The 17,671-nt window shown below is 42.5% G+C and overlaps 1 protein-coding gene across 1 annotated transcript in view; it reads left to right on the top strand.

Annotated features, from left to right (window-relative positions):
* The first annotated feature begins 9,434 nt into the window (after window positions 1–9,434).
* FAM47E (family with sequence similarity 47 member E) overlaps window positions 9,435–17,671 on the top strand; it is a 33,043-nt gene continuing 24,806 nt past the window's right edge. Inside the window, 4 exon segments of the mRNA XM_089911267.1 lie at window positions 9,435–9,479; window positions 10,785–10,833; window positions 10,836–10,932; window positions 15,855–16,225. Of these exon segments, the coding sequence (XP_089767393.1) occupies window positions 9,435–9,479; window positions 10,785–10,833; window positions 10,836–10,932; window positions 15,855–16,225 (562 nt within the window).

Genomic DNA, 17,671 nt, shown 5'->3' on the forward strand with positions numbered 1-17,671 from the left:
GAACAACATTAAGAAAGAAAGCATATGGAAGGAAAAATAGAAAGTAGAATAATATGGTTGGAGAGAAGAGGACTATGTGAGCAGGCCAGATTTGGAAGGTTTTGAACGTCAGCCTGAATGTATTCTGTATCTAATGGGTAGCTGTGCAAGGTTTATGGCATTATTAGTCTGTGCTTGCCAAGACTCTAAAGATTTTTCTGCATCAGCTGTTGATCCGGGTCAGGCTGAATGTCTCCAGGTCACCCCGGGTTAGGATGATGTTTCCAAGCCTGGCTCAGCCTTCAGGGACTAGGGACGGAGTTTCCTTTGCCTGCACGCTTTGATCTTGCTTGGGGAAGCCGTTTCTACCATGCTACAAATATAAGTGCTATTTTTCCAAGACACCTGGACACTGCCCTGTGGGCTTTCTGAGAGATCCTGCCAGGGCCGTGGGGAGTCTGGCCCCTCATTCTACACTTATCTTCAGCAGAGCCACTAGCAGAAGGCAGGGCTCCTAGCTCAGCCTACTGATCACCATGAATTCAGCAGGTAAAAGCAACGATGACACCACAAACAGACATAAAAGAGGCAATTCAAATGAATTAATGGTACCGTTTGGGGCCAGATTCCCAAGGAAGCCTAGGAGAAATCTGACAAGAAGGATAAAAGGAAGGTGTTTACCCATGTCAGGTTCAAAGAAATAAATGTTATACTTTTGACTCTAGGCATACTCCAGTGGTAATAAGAGCACATTAAATAACTACCCGGCCAAACGCAGTTTGTTCACTAGGACAAAAGTCCTGTGAAATCCTTTATGGAGGCTACACTCTTCATCTTGGTTCTCAGGGAAAGTCCCTCATCTGAAAAAGCTAACAGGGCTAGCAACCCTCTGCTCATGTCAGAAGGAAAAAAAAGGAAACATTCCCTGGAGTAAACAGTACAAGAATAACTGAAATGGAGGAAGTACGTGATTTCAAGCTTGTGTTGCTAACAAATATTTTCTGTGCTTATAACAGTAAGGAATGCAACCAATCTGTGGATAAACCCAGGGAATGTTTCTGAGTCAGTACTCCCTGAGTGCTTCCTCTGTGCTAGGCACTTGGCTAAATACTTAATATTTGTCTTGCCCAATATGGTAGCCACCAGCCACCAGCTACTGAGCACTTGAAATGTGGCTAGTCTAAACAGAGATGTGCTTAAATTTTGAAGACTTAGTATGAAAAAAAGAATGTAAAACATCTCATTAATATTTTTACATTGATTGCATGTTAAAATCATAATATTTTTGACATACTGGGTTATATATGTTATTCAAGCTAATTTTATCTTTGTTTTTTACTTTTAAAAATATGACTACTAGAAAATTTAAAGTTACATAAATGGCTCACACTTGTGGCTTGCGTTGTATTTCTATTGGAGAGCACAGCTTCAGATGATCTCCATTCTGCATCCCCATAACAACCTTATAACATAGACTATTACTAGGTCTGTTTATTGAAGAAGAAATTGCTGAGGTATAGAGACTGCAAGGTACTTGCCCAGCATTATTAAGTGCTGGGGTTGTGATTCAAACCAGGGTTGGTCTTATCCACTATATTATAATAAACTGCCTCTTCAGCTTGCTTTATGTCAGTATTTTTCTGGGTGACTCAAGTGTAGAACTCGGGGTTAGAATGCGGTCTCCCCCGCTAATTGCTTGCATGAGCTTGAGTGATTATCTTAATCTCTTCATGTCATTAGACAGGAGCCTAATACATCTAATAAGTCAATAATGCATTATTGTCTTATGTGAATCACTTCTTTGGCTTCACAATCTACGGAAACAAAGATTCAGTTCAACTTAGCAAATGTCTCCTTAACATCGCTATGTACAATTGTGAAAAAGCCCAGATAAACACCATCAAATACGTTAATTCCTGAGAGGGAGTTGATTATGTTTGGAGTAACACCAGAATGAATGAACAAAACACACTTTAACTTTTCCAGTTGTAAAAAGAGAAGAGCAACGCTCACTTTAAGCTTAATGAATAACAGATACAATACAGTTTTGAATTGATATTGACTATATTGGGTGTTTTACATATGATCATTTTTCAAGTATTCTTACAACCTCTTACACAAAGGATCTTCCAGAACTTGAATTGTTTTGGACTAAGAAAATCATACCAACGCTAAACATAAAAGCAAGGGAAAGGAAAACCTGGTGCCATGCAGAAGTATTTCTTTTCTGTTATTGCCATATTTTAATTTAATTACATTGGTGAGAATTCATGTCCTCCCTAACACACTCCAAATGCTTCTTGTTTCTAATTTTTTAGTGCATATACTGATCATAATCTGAGCCCCACTTGAGAAAGCAGCTCACTCTTCAAGGCCATAGCTGATCCTTAAAAGCACGAAAGAGAAATTTTTGGTATCGCTCATATTCCGTTGTGAGACTCCAAGTCATAATCTCTGCTCATACTTGAGTACAACTGACAAAAACATCAGACCTAGAATCCTCTTCAAGCCTGGATCACATAACTTTGCCACAGAATTTCGATAGCAGCCCCACTTTATCCAGTACTTGTCACTAGCTCTGGCTCCTTGCTTCACCATCTGTCCTGTGTTCTTATTACAGTGACTAACTTGGCTTTGAAGCAGTTTCAACATTCCACAAGACACCATGTGTTCTTGGAAATTATGTCTCAGTGCCACCTAGTAACTTTTTCTGGCAACCATTTTTTTTCTACTTCAGGTATAGCACATTGGTTCATCTTATTCTTTAATTGATGGCACTCCATTAGCAACTGGGTGTACAAGGCCGTCTCTTAATCATTCATTTATATACTCCTTTTCTTCTCCATTTTCCACTTCTGTTCCTCTGCTCTCACCATAAGCAATCATTCTTAAGTGCGTTCTGTAAAATGTATATATTTTTGTTTTGATGCATACATTTTTAATTTATATAAATCATGTCATCATAAAAAATCTCACTTTCTTTACTACATTTTTAAAAAGTCTAACCATGTTGTCAAGTAAAATCTAGACTGTTGCATCTCATACCTAGTTATCCGTCCATTTTACCCATCTACATCACAAAAATGGACATGCGCATTGTCCTCAACTCACCGATATTGCTACTAATGCTGCGACAGACATCCTCATACGTCTTCCCTTACAGGTGAGACTCCCTCTGGATTCCTAAACCATTCCCGGCAGCAGAAATACTGGGGTATAGGTAATGTATGTGTCAGTCTGGTTCCCACCAGGAAAACAGAACCCACTCTAAGCATGTAAAACCAAGGGACTTTAATGCAAAGAACATGTTGCAGAGGTGATGGAAGTGCTGAGAGCCAAACTGGGGATATGAGGTAACTGAGAGATTAGCAATAGCAGGAACACGATTACCACATCCAAACTGCAGGAATTACTTGTAATAGGAGCCTGCGTCTGATGCAAGCTGCCAGTGGAAGCTGAAAGAGAAGGAAAAAATATAGATACCCCCTTGGAGACAGAGGGAAAGAGAGAAATACCCTGACTTTTCCCTTCTCCCATCCCGTGTCCTATCAGTGCTTTTTGCTGCATTCCCAAATGCATCCTGCAGGTGCCAGAGCAGAGCAGGGACAGGAAAGGAACAAAGAGAGGGCAGACAGTTGTAAGCACACCCTATACTTGATCTGACTAAGTCCTGCTAGACTGCTCTCCATAATAACTAGCACCAGCTATACTCCTCTCAGCAGCATGTCCCCACATACCATCTACTCTTTATGGTCTACTATACTCCAGAAAGTAGCAGTAGACCTCTCTTCCATCCTCCTTTGAATGTGTCTAGACGATTGCAGATGCCTCAGGTAGCTCCTTAAATCTAGCAGCTTCCTGGAGCTCGGGAACCCATCCATCGATTGGGCCATAGCCTCTTGAGGGCAGCAACCTCAACAGTTTTTGGTTTTTCTTGGGTTTTTTTGGCTGCGTTGGGTCTTCGTTGCTGCACGCAGGCTTTCTCTAGTTGTGGCGAGCAGGGGCTGCGCTTCGTTGTGGTGTGTGGGCATCTCATTGTGGTTGCTTCTCTTGTCGCGGAGCATGGGCTCTAGGCATGCTGGCTCAGTAGTGGCGGCGCACGGGCTTCGTTGCTCTGTGGCACGTGGATCTTCCCGGACCAGGGCTCAAACCCGTGTCCCCTGCATTGGCAGGTGGATTCTTAACCACTGCGCCACCAGGGAAGCCCCACCTCATCAGTTTTATTTGTAAGGCCCTACTTGTCATTATGCTCAGTGCTGCTGACCAAGTGATAAATATACTTGTTGATTATTGGTGTCATGCCTTACCCCTTATTGTTATGATTTGGCTTGCAGACTGCATTGGCGGCAGTCTTCAACAAGCCACTTGTGGCACTGTGGAGGGAAATCTCTAGGGAGAGCCTGTGGGTGAGGGAGAGAGTTGATACTCAGCCAACAAGCATAGTTTAAGACCATAATGGTTGTCAAAACACTGTTGGTTGATAAATAGGCTCTGCTCTGAGCAATGCTAAGTGACCACTGTGCCCTGACTGCCTCAGCCACTTCCTTGGAAGCACCCCTCCCTCCAAGACCAGCAACTAAAGGGATATGTCTGGCCTGGCCAGGGGACTCTAGAACTCTGCTGCTACAATCTGGCTTGCCACTTTCCCAATTGGTTCTTGCATATGGCTTGCATATGGTTAAATATTTTAAATATCCTTCCCCTGGAGGAGTATCACCAAAGAAGCATAGGGGAAAGTCTGTAGAATTTTGGGTATCCTATGACTCCCAGGAGCCTCCTTTCTATGTGTGATGATGGCAGAGAGAATCCTCCAGGATTATATTCCTGATAGAAAATGCTCCATATGTATTTTGCTTTTTCTATTCATTTACAGCATACCCAGTAAAGTGCACAAGGCTGAAGTGTACCGCTCGTTGAGATTTTACACGTGTACACCCATGTATCCACCACCCAGATCAATATATAGAACATTTTTAGCCTGCCAGCTGGCCCCCTCCTGCCTCCTTTCCATCAATTACTCCAAATAACCATAATACCAACATCTATCACTATTACTTAATTTTGCCCGTTTTAAAAGTTCTGTAAATGGAAGCATAGAGTACGTACTCTTTTGAGTCTGGTTTCTTTTGCTCAACATGAAAAATGTCCTTCCTTTGTGATTTATTTGGCTATTTTTCCAAATTGTTAAGTTGGATTCTTAGCTCATTAATTTCGACCTTTCTTCTTTCTTTTTGCATTTATTACAATTTTTAAAAATTGTGGCAAAATACATATAACATAAAATTTACCATTTTAACCATTCTTAAGTGTACAATTCAGTGGCATTCATTACATTCACAACGTTGTGCCACCATCATGATTATTTCCAAAATTTTTCATCACCCCAAACAGAAAGTCTGTACTCATTAAGAAATAACTTCCTATTCCTCTCTCCCTTGAGTTCCTGGTAACCTCTTTCTGTCTCAATGAATTTGCTTCTTCTAGATATTTCATATAAGTGGAGTTATACAATATTTGTCCTTTTGCTTTTGGCTTATTTCACTTAACATGGTATTTTCAAGGTTCATGCATGTTGTAGCACGTATCAGAATTTCATTCCTTTTATGGCTGAATAGTATCCCATTGTACGTATATATCACATTTTGTTTATCCATGTATTTTTTGATGGACACTTGGGATGGTTCTACCTTTTGGTTATTGTGAATAATGGTGCTATGAACATACTGTACAAATAACTGAGTCCTTGTTTTTAATTCTTTTGGGTATATACCTAGGAGTGGAATTGCTGGGTCATACGGCAAGTCTATGTTCAGCTTTTTAAGGAATGGCCAAACTGTTTTTCAAAGCAGTTGCACCATTTTATGTTCCCACCAACAATGCACAAGTGTACCAACTTCTCCACATCACTGCCAACCTTTTAATTTTTTTTCTTCTTCTCCTTTTCTTTTTTTTTTAGGCTGCACCGTGTGGCATGTGGGATCTTAGTTCCTGAGCAGGGGCTGAACCCGCGCCACCTGCAGTGGAAGAGCAGAGTTCTAACCACTGGACCCCCAGGGAAGTCCCTTTCTTTGTTTTTATAGCCATTCTAGTTGGTGTGAAGTACCACCACTCATCGTGGCTTTGATTTATATTTCACTAATGACTAATGATTTTGAGCATCATTTAATGTGCTTACTGGCCATTTGTATATCTTTGGAGAGATATCTGTCAAGTCCTTTGCCTATTTTTTAATTGGGCTGTTTGTCTTCTTGTTATTGAGTGGTAGGAGTTTTTAAAAAAATATTCTGGATATTATACTCTTATCAGATATATGATTTGTAAATATTTTCTCCCATTCTGTGGATTGTTTACTCTCTTGACAGTTTCCTTTGATGCACAACACAATGGTCTGTAATTTTTATGAAGTCCAGTTCATCTATTTTTTCTTTCGTTACTTCTGCTTTTCATGTCATGTATAAGAAACCATTGCCAAATCCAAGGTTATGCACATTTGCTCCTCTATTTTCTTCTGATTGTTATAGTTTTAGCTCTTAAAATTGTCTTTAATCCATTTTTGAGTTGATTTTGGTATATTCTCTAAGGTAAGCGTCCGATTTCATCCTTTTGCGTGTGGCTATCCATTATTTACTGAGGAGACTATTATTTCCTCATTGGTCTTGGCACCTTTGTCAAAGACCAGTTGACCATTCATTTCTAGGCTCTAAATTCTATTCCACTGGTCTATACAGATGCTTTTGATTATTGTAGCTTTTAGTAAGTTTTGAAATAAGGAAACTTTGTTCTTTTTCAAAATTGTTTTGATTATTTTAGGTCTCTTAACCCAAGATTCCATATAAATTTTAGGAAGAGTTTTCCATTTCTTCAAAAAACATCATTGGGACTTTGATAGGGATGCGTTGAATCAGTATATCACTTTGGGTTGTACCATTGTCTTAATAAGTTTTCCAAACAGTGAACATGAGATATATTGATATTTCCATTTATTTAGGTCTTAACCTTTCTCCTTTTTTAGTTTAATAATTTAAGGTGATTTCATTCTAAGCATCATTTTAGCTTCATCTCCCAGTTTTTGATATTTTTACATTTATTTTAAAATTTCTGTCTTGATATACTCCTTGACCCATGAAGTATTTGTCTTGTTTTATTTTCAAATAAATGCTTTTAAATATGATTTTACTATTGATATTTAACTTAATTGCAATATGATCAGGGTTGTGGGTTAAATGATACCAAGTCAGAGATGTGTAAAACTTGTTTTATGAACTTGCAAATATAATGTTGTATATGTTCTTGAGAAGAATGTTTTCTATGATTGTTGGATGCAAAGTTCAGCATATATCCATTAGATCAAGCTTTAAATTCTTTGTCCTCACTGATTTTTTTGGTCTGTTTGATTTATTACTGAGAGTTGTACTAAAATCTTCCCATCAGGATAGTGTATTAATCAATTTCTTTTGTAGGTCTATCAATTTTCCTTTTTGTATTTTAACCTACGTTATTACGTGCATACAAATTTAGAATTGTGTATCTGTGTCTATCTACTGTGTATGCGTGTGTGTGAATTGCACCTTTTATCATTTTGCATAATGATACATTTAATACTCTTTATATATCTCTAATGATCTTTTTTGCCTTAAAGTCTATCCTGTCTGATATTAATATAGTTATATCAGGTTTCGTTTGCTTAATATCTACCTGGTACATCTTTCTTTATATTTCTTCAATCAATGTATGTATCTTCTTATTAATTAAAATAATTCAGTATTTTAGATAAGTTATTTTTGTTAATATCCACTGATTAGAATGTATTATGATTTTATACAACCCACTTTTTAAAAGAATACCAACGTATTTATAGTTTTCTTTGTTCAACATTCCATCTCACATTGATATTCATTTGGGGATCATTTCCCTTTTATCTGAAGTGCAACCTTTATAATCTTTAGTTATGGTCTTTTGATGATAAATTCTGCCATTTTTTGTTTGTCTGGAATGTTTTTGAGCCATATTATTGGAAGATAGTTCTGTTAAGTATGCAGTTCTAAACTGACAGTTGTTTTTACTCAAACCTTGATTATTTAATGTCTTTGACTTCTATAATTGCTTTAGAAGTTAGCTTTCAGTCTATTTTTTGTTCCTTTGTAAGTAATCTATCTTTCCTATCTGGCTATTTTTAATGTCAGATATTTGTCTTTTGTATTCATGGTGAAATGCTAAGTGAGATTTTATTCTTATTTATCTTATTCAGAGTCCACTGTCCTTTCTGAAATTGAGAATTTGTATCTTTAATCAAGTCTGGAAAATTCTTAGCCATTATCTTTTAAAATATTGCCTCTCAATAGACATTTCTCCGAAGGAGACATACAGATGGCCAACAGGCACATGAAAAGTTTTTCAACATCGCTAATCGTTGGAGAAATGCAAATCAAAACCACAATAAGAAATCACCTCACACTTGTCAGAATGGCTATCATCAAAAAGTCTACAAATAACAAATGTTGGCGAGAATGTGGAAAAAAAGGAACCCTCGTACACTGTTGGTGGGAATGTAAATTGGTGCAGCCACTGTGGAAAACAATATGGAGGTTCCTTGAAAAATTAAAAATAGAACTACCATATGATCCAGCATTTCCACACCTGGGTATAGCCAAAGAAAACAAAAACACTAATTTGAAAAGACACATGTATCCCAATGTTCATAGCAGCATAATTTACAATTGCCAACATATGGAAGCAACCTAACACCCTGTCCAGATGCCAAGGGTTTCTACTAATCCAAGACCATTTTATAATATCTCAGCTTAAAGTTCTGTGGTTTTTGTTGTTCAAATGCTTTTTTTCTGGAAAGTACCATGCACTAAGTATTGCTGGGTATGTAGTAAAATGTTACAGAGATAGTAATTAGTCCTTGAGTGGGAAAGATCCAGTAACAGTGTTTGGCAACCCTGTTACGGGTATTTGAGTAACCCTCTTTGGAAATAAAATGGTCACACGATCTGCCAATAGGGCTAAAAACAAAACAAAACAAAACCCCATCATCCTCACTCTTAAATAACATCTACTTGTTGGATTACTATACGTAATACATTCTACCTTTGTGTTGCAAAAGAGAAAGAAGGGGAGAGAGAAGAGAATGAATGAGAGATTCTCTGAGTAATGACTATAATTAAGGCATGGAATGTGATGAAATAAAAAGAATCTTAGTTATTTCCTACCAGATATGAAATCAGATTTACTACATGGAGCAAATATCAACTTGTGAGGATACAGGAGTCATGAAAATAGGTGGTTTTTTGTTCATTCATACAACACTACAAACTAAGTAACAAGATGACAAAGACCAAGTCTGTTTTATCCCCCATTGCCTCCCCAGTGCCTAGCATGGCCATAACAAACAATATTTGTTGAATGAGCACCTACTGTGTGCTATGTACAGTACTAGGAGCAAGGCGGACATGACCCTAATCCTCAGTCCTAAGGAGAAATCCTACTTCCTCAAAGTAATGAAAGCTGGAGTTCGGAATCAAATAAATATTAACGATATTATCGAAGATAATGAAAACAACTAACAGGGCTCCTTTTCATGATTACATTCATAGCTTTCTCTATCGACTATTATAACAACTCTGTGGAGTATCCGGGCAAATATTAATATCCCCAGTTCACAGTTGAGATAATAATAATAATACTCAGTAGTTACTGAGGGATTCTTACTTGCCAGCACAGCATTCAATGCTTTACATTCATTATCTCATTGAATTCCCCAATAACCCCATAGGCAGATACTACTATTTCCCTCATTTTCAGACTAGGAAATCAATGAAGCTAAAACAAATTTAAGCAACTGTGCGGGGAGGGTGGTGGGGGTGGGGAGTGCATAATTATTAAGTGGCAGAATCATGATTTATCTCAAGCGGTGGGACTCCAGGGTTTTCCACTGTGCCTAGAAAAGGCAGCTGAACACACAGAGCAGGTGAAGATGCTGGAGCTAGTGCCAGTCGGGGCACCTTTATTACCATCCAGATATTTAACAGGTGCCCAAAGGTGAAGCTAATTTATTCCCAGAGAGTTTAAAGAGAAGACTCATCTTTAAATGACTACAAAAAGTATCCCACCATAACAGGCACCATTTAACTACTGCAATAATTTTGAGAGAAGAGAATGTTTTGCTGCTATTTCCTCTAGAAGCAACGCTCACTATTTAAATCAGGAACATTCAGAAGCAGCAAGAGAACTTAGCAAACCCCAAATACATCCTCATGCAATCCATATTTACGTGGGCAACTGCCTATCACGGCCAACTGGATGGCAACTTTACTGCTGAAGTGAGTCCAGGCAAAAGAATCAAGCAACACAAGAGCTGGGAGGGACTCTGGAAACCAGCTGGTGACTAGCTAGATACCTGTGCGCAGCCCCCGATTTACTGAGGCGGTGAGATTCACGGAGTTCCAAGACCTCCAGAAAAGCATTCCGTGCTAAAAGGCCTTCCCACCACTAGAAATCAGTCTATCCCTTTCGCCCCCTTTCCACTCCTCTCTTGCTCTCTCTCCAGCTGCTTTCTTCCTTTTCACACATTTTTTGAAACGGTGGTGAACAAAATAAACACGAACACGCCTTCCGAACAGATTAAAACATAATTAAACCAAGAACCTGATCCTTCGCGCTTCCCCTGCCACGGTCCACGCCCCGGGGCGTTGGAGAAGGTTCTGGTGAGGCGAGGGTTGGGGAACGCAGGGACGCCCCGCGGATGCGTGTTCCCCGCCAGCAGCAGGGGGGCGCCCTGAGCGAGTCTGCGCAGCGCACAGCTCCGCGGGTCTCCTAGCGACCCAAGAGGCGGGGTAAACACACCACCGGAGGCCGGGTGGGCAGCCGGGGAACCACGGCTGACCGCAAGCGGCTGTTCGCACCCGCGGCGCGGGCCCGGGTGTCGGTGGGCACGGACTGCAGACCCTGGTAAGCGCGCGCACGCGCGCGGGTGGAGCGTGGGGGGAGCCTGCACCCCCTGCTTGCTGCGGCTGGGGGCGGGGGATGGCCAGGGGCCGCGGAGGACCCAACTCCCTTTCCTCCTCATGGTCCCCCGCAAAAATAGACCATAACCAGCGCGCGAAGTTCCTCAACGCCAAGGACACCTATTTTTGTTGTTGTTATCCTCAGAGTCCCCCAGAGGATGTAGATGAATATACCCATTCCAAATGGGAAACTGATGGCCATAGAGTCCTCTGCGGAGACTGGTTTAGCCTGCGACCTGCCCTTCTCCGGGTTAGACAGCACCTGGAGCCTTGGCCACCCAGCTGGTAACTGTGGCCAAGCTGAGCCCGTGTTTGGAGAGTACCTCGGGTACTGGGGTGGTCTGCTGCTGTTTTGAATGTGTTGATCTCGGAGAGACAGCAGTCAGCTGTCCTGAAGAGAGGTCTTAGTTCCCTGCCCAGGAATTGAACCTAGGTAGCCTGGATGAAAACCAGGAATCCTAGACACCAGGGGCTAGAGGCTAGAAGCAAAGTTCCCCTGGCTCTTACCCCCACTGAAAACAAGAATGTTTCAAGGAGGCAAAAACTGTAAAAACAGGTACAGCGTTTATTATTAGAGACACAGCACAATGTATGGGAGAGCACACACTGAAACAGTTTATTTAAGTCAGGAGCTAGGCAGAAATACACACCCAGGGAGAAAGGGTATGGGCGTCCTCTCTTAATGAGGAGGAGACAGTAAGTCAGAAAGTAGGCGGAAGTACACAACCGGAGAGGAGTGCTGGCCTCCTGATTGAGAAAAGCAGTGAAGAGGTGATTTAAATCCCTTCTATAGGACAGTCCTTCCATGTCTTTGTTTACATCTGGCCAATTATCTTGCTTCTTCCTTTACACCTGACTGGTCCTAGGATGCTCCCCAACATGCATGTGCAACATTTTGCTAAGATGGATCCCACCGCAGAGGCCTGTGGGTGCATGTCCACACTTACTATGGAGTGGAACCCCCTCCCTTTTTGACCCCCAAGGAGCCTTCCTGCGCATGTGCAGAAAGGGAAGTTTTCCTGACCTCAGGAGTGGTCATCTTATCTCTTTACTTCAGCAGAGCTCAGCTTCTGCCACTAGCTTTGTCCTTGGAGTGTCTGGGGGAGAACAAAGCTTCAATTTTACTCCACGTGACAGACACCAGCTGTCCAGCCCAGGGGCCCATCTGTCTCCTACCTCTGTCACTGCCGCAGGACAGGAAGCTGAGGCTTTCTGCCTTTGCTGATTCCTCGAGCTGCTTCTGAGAATGGAATTCGGCTCTCTTGTAGGCAGCACGATGTGGTGGTTAAGATGACAAAGTCTAGAATCAGAAAGGCTGGAGTTGAAGGCCAGTTTTCCTCTTGTTTGACTGGTGACCTTAGGCAACTTAGTTGCTGTTTCTGGACTCAGTTTTCCTACCTGTAAAATGGGGACAATAAAAGGAATCAGCTTTATAGGATTGTTGTGAGTATTTACTGACATAGCACCTGTGAAGTAGTTACTGCCACATACATGCACTGTATACATGTTAGCAATTATGAACTTTTTGAGAATCTCTCCCCAGCCCCATTTTCAAACTGTTTGCTTTGAAATAATTATAGACTCACAAGAAGTTGCAGATATAGTGCAGAGGCCCCATATACCCTTCCTCCAGATGCTTCCAGTACTACCATCTTGCATAATGATAGTACATTACCAAAGCAGGAAATCAGCACTGGCGCAGTATATGAATTAGACGGTAGACTTTACTTGAATTTCACCAGTTGTCACTTGTGTGTGTGTGTGTGTGTGTGGTTCAGTAAAATGTTGTCATATGTATACATCAAGATACAAAACTGTTTCCTCACCGCAAGGGAACCACTTCATGCTATCCCTTTATTATCATTCATTTTCCCACCCACAACCCTTGGCAACCACTAATTTGGCCTCCATTTCTATAATTTTGTTCTTTTGTGGATGTTAGCTAAATAGAATAATACCTTTATTAAAAGTATAAAACTTTTGAGATTGGCTCTTTTTCATTCAGCGAAAGCCCTTGAGATCCATCCAAGAGATTGTGTGCATCAACAGTTAGTTCATTTTTACTGCTGAGTTGTATTTCGTGGCATGGACGTACCATGGCTTATCCATTCATGTGCTGAAAGACATTCAGGTCGTTTCTAGCTTTTAGCTATTACATATAAAGCTGCTATGAACATTTGCGTACAGGTTTTTGTGTGAACATAAGTTTTCATTTCTTTAGGATAAATGCCTGACACTCTTTTGCAATTCTTAAAAGTGGAAATATCCAAGTATCATATAGTGACTGTGAAATAGTAAATGTTTAGAAAAAATGTTTTATTTTCTGCGTCAAGCAAAATTTTTCATGAACTTAACAGAATGCAGAGTGGTAAGCTTAACAGCTATGAGAGGTAAAGTGGGGTCATGGGAAGCCCTCCAGCCAGATTGGTTGCCTTATTCACCTCTTTGGAACTCAGTTTCCTCATTGAAAAGTGAGGAAGGTGGACTAGATTTCTTTCAAAGTTTCTGCCAGCTCTAACAATCTATGAGGTTTGAGCTAGCTGCCACACTTTCCCCATTTTAAGTTGTATGACTGTCCTTAAGTAAAAATATTGGTTATCAGATTTGATTTTATGAAGTGCTTGGGTGTTTGAATTTGTTGTCAATGGGTGGAAAATACACTTTGGTAAAGATTTTTTTTTTTGCCCCTCACTGTTGTGGCCTGTTGTGGCCTCTCCCGTTGCGGAGCACAGGCTCCAGATGCGCAGGCTCAGTGGCCATGGCTCACGGGCCCAGCCACTCCACGGCATGTGGGATCTTCCCAGACCGGAGCACGAACCCGTGTCCCCTGCGTCGGCAGGCGGACTCCCAACCACTGCGCCACCAGGGAAGCCCTGGTAAAGATATTTAATACTGTGGAGGGTAACTTGCTAACTGGTCATACTGAGTGGGTCATCAAATCTCAAGATTAGATGGAATTTCGACATTCCCACCCCTTAGCTATTTGAGTGATTTATTAATTGCAAAGGGCAACTTTTTGTAAACTCATGTTTTTATATCCTTTCATTTAGATCTTCGCAGTAGAAATGGGTTAAGCCCTTAAAACACACATGCACGTACAGCAAGCAAGAAGTTTCTAGGACTCATAAGAAAAGAACAGAGATCAAGCTGGAACCTCTTAAAAATGTTTTGTGCTGGGCTTCCCTGGTGGCGCAGTGGTTGAGAGTCCGCCTGACAATGCAGGGGACACGGGTTCGTGCCCCGGTCCGGGAGGATCCCACATGCCGTGGAGCGGCTGGGCCCGTGAACCATGGCCACTGAGCATGCGTGTCCGGAGCCTGTGCTCCGCAACGGGAGAGGCCACAACAGTGAGAGGCCCGCATACCGAAAAAAAAAAAAAAAAAAGTTTTGTGCCTATAAGGATGAGTTCAACAAGGAGTAGATTTGCTGTAACGAGTAATTATAGATGAGAAGGGCCTGGAGGTGGAAGAGGCTTCAAGGAAAGACACCAATAATATAGAAATATATAACTAGGGCAGTGTGACGTATTAGGATAATGAGAGACCTGCCATTAAGCTGCTCAGGTTCCAAGTCCTGACTTTGGCAATGGCTGGATATATTAGATTATCCAGGTCCCATTTTCCTTCCCATTTGTCCATCTGTCTCTTCCATCTTAGCTTCATGCCCTAACTACTCGGTGCAAACAGGGGTCTGATGGGTAAAGAAACAGAGTGAAGCAGGCTGCATATAAGGCAGTAGGGAGTGGTAGAGACTGTGAATAAGAGAGCATAGGACTTGTCTAAAAATGGCAGCCCTTATACCAATAATGGCTCCATGGATAGGTGGACCCAGTGTCCCCAGAGCTCCTGATTTCTGTTCCAGATTATTTGTGTGAACGTTTTTATATGTCAGAAGCTCTGGCATAGTGGTTAAACACCTTTCTCCAGAGGCACACTACCTGTATTAAAATCTCAGCTCTCTCCCTTATATTAGCTGTGGGAACTTTGACAAGTGTTTGGTTTTCAACTTCTTTGTGCCTCAATTTCCTTATCTGTAAATGGGAATAATATTAGTACCTACTTCATGGGATTGTTATGAGATTAAAACAAGTTAATTCATGTAAAGCACTTAGAACAACACGTGTTATATAGAAAGTTCTCAATACATGTGAACTCTTACGATTCTTATTAAAACACAAATGGGATCAAATGACAGGTTTGTGGGCCTGATACAGTCCATGAACAACCAGTTTGCAACCCTTGACCCCCTGAGTTTAGAGGAGAAATCGAGGTCCACAAAGGTTAAATGAAGGGCGAAGGTCACACAGCTAGTTAGGGGCGAGTTGTCACTGTGTCCAAGTTCTTCCCACTGCACTGTGTCCCTTTAAAGGATAAGAAAGAGTCCCAAGAGGGGTCACAACTTGTGAGTATTCTTCACAAAGAGACTGCATAGCTGGATGGTGGTGACAGCACCACCAAATGTAATAATGGATTACGTTTACACATAGTGACACGGATGAGCCTTCATGGTATCCTGCTTGGTAAGCAAGTAACAGAATAGTACCATTTATGTACATGAAGGATACACAGGTCTTATAAGGATGTCTGCAAACAATGGGTACATTCCAAATCTGTTAGAGTGGTTTTGCTTGTGTAGGGGAGGGCAATGATGGTGGGCTATGGGAATAACGTAGAATAAAGAAAACAGGAGAGGGGCCTTGCACAGACCAGCGATAACGTGCCATGAACCAGGACTATGATTAACTCAGACTTCGCCACGTGACCCTCCCTTCCCCCACCTCTCCTCCTGAAACAGGTGGAGACCAGCCTGCTCACAACCTCCTTCTCTCACCCTTGTGGCCCATAACACCGGCGTGTTGTCTCGCAGGTACAGAGAAGATCTGCCGTCCAAGTGCTTCACAAAGCACAGGCGCAGGTCGCCACGCCCCACGTCACTGAACAGCCGGCGGTGGAGATTTGTGAGAACGCGACTGGATGACTTCCGGAAAGGCTGCCCGCCTTGCGGAGGTGTGATCACTCGGGGCCCTGAGGAGGGCTTTCTCCCCCAGATTTATCACAGAGCTCCCCGACCTGCCCCGAAGAGGAGCCAGAAGAACACGCTGCCTAGGGAAGCAGCCCTGTGTTCCACGCTCTCGCCGGCCCGCCAAGCGCGTAAGGACTTCCTGGCGGACGTTGAGGCCCATCCGACCCCGCACCCCTCGGCTCTCTACCCGGACCTGGAGGAAGACATGCCCGCAGAGGTGACCACCTGGGGAATATTGCTCCTTAGATGCCTGGGGAGTTCCCTCCAAGGGGTGAGGGTGATGAATGTGTCCCCAGGGGGGCAGGTCTCCCGGGGTTTGGAGCAGCCTTCTAAGACGTGCAAATGGCAGCAACATACCCGCCGCTCCCTGTGCTTCCTATGACGCCATCCAACTTATAAAGGCCCAGCAAACCAGAAGTGTCCGACTTCTTTACCCCTGAAGCTCTACCAGTCTACTTTGCTTGTGACTTTTTAGGGGGAGAATAGAGTGGAGGAATTGTCCAGTCTTGCTTCTGTCACGTTAGCCTGGTCTTGGGAGGTGTCCGTGAGAATTATTAACTGATGGCTAGAAAGGCACCTGCGCACCTGAAATGTCATGGGAAATTTCACCAGGTTGCCAAGACTAGGGCTGGGCAGCAGCTGCGATCTGTCACCTCTGTCCCAGGCTTCTTTCAACTTGCAGGTCTAATGTCCTTAGCATACGTCTCTTGTCCTTATAGCTCAAAATGGCTTCCACACCTCCAGGCATCGAGTCTGTCTTTCAGACAAGAAGGGGAAGGGGCAGAGTTTAAAAGTTGCATGCCAGCTGACTCTTTTAATTAGGCAAATAGTAGCTTTCCCAGTAAACATCTCATTCATCTGACCACTCTTAGCTGCTAGGGAGTCTAGAAAATTGAATTTCTTGGGTGGGTATTGCAGCCCTGAACAAAATCCAGGACAAAATTCTATTAGATTTAAGGAAAGGGGGCAGGATGGATATTGGACAGGGAACTAACAGTGCCTGCTACCCCGCTACCCCCTTAGCCCCTGCAGTCTGTTCCCTGTGTTAGCAAGCATGACAGTTGTTGAGAAGGTAAACGCCTCTGCTCAAAGCTTCTCATTCAGAGTGAAGTCCTTGCCATGGTCTGGAAGGTCCTGCGTGTTCTGTGCTCTGTCCCATTCCTGCCCTGCTCCCTCTCCAACCTCACCGCCTACTCCTCTGCCCTCCTCAGTCTGCTGCAGCCACTCTGGCCTCCTGGCTGCTCAGCAAACGTGAACAAGCATGTCCAGTTTAGGTCTCTGTTCCTTTGTCTGGAGCACTTGCCCCCGGATGTCTGCCGGGCTCACTCCTTCACTTGCTTCAGCACTTTCCTCAATTATCTCCTCACTGGAGGGGCCTACATAAAAAGGCACTCCCCTCCCTCTCATCCTCTGTGCCTTACCATGATCTATTTCCATCCTAGCAGTTGTCAGCACTGGGCTTCTCACTGGAATAAAAGCTCTACAAGGGCAGGGCTTTTCAAGGGCAGGGATTTTATCTGTGTCTTTCACTGTGTACCACCAATACCTGGCATATGGTAGACACTCAATAAATATTTATGGATAATGAATGAATGAATGAGTAAGTGATTAGTGTCAGGGAAGTCTGTAGAAAGGACAACTGGAATTTCTAATCAATGATT

Source organism: Delphinapterus leucas, chromosome 5 (assembly GCF_059928025.1).
Source record: "Delphinapterus leucas isolate spDelLeu-1000000601 "Yukka" chromosome 5, BTC_Dleu_Yukka2, whole genome shotgun sequence".
Lineage (NCBI taxonomy): Eukaryota > Metazoa > Chordata > Mammalia > Artiodactyla > Monodontidae > Delphinapterus > Delphinapterus leucas.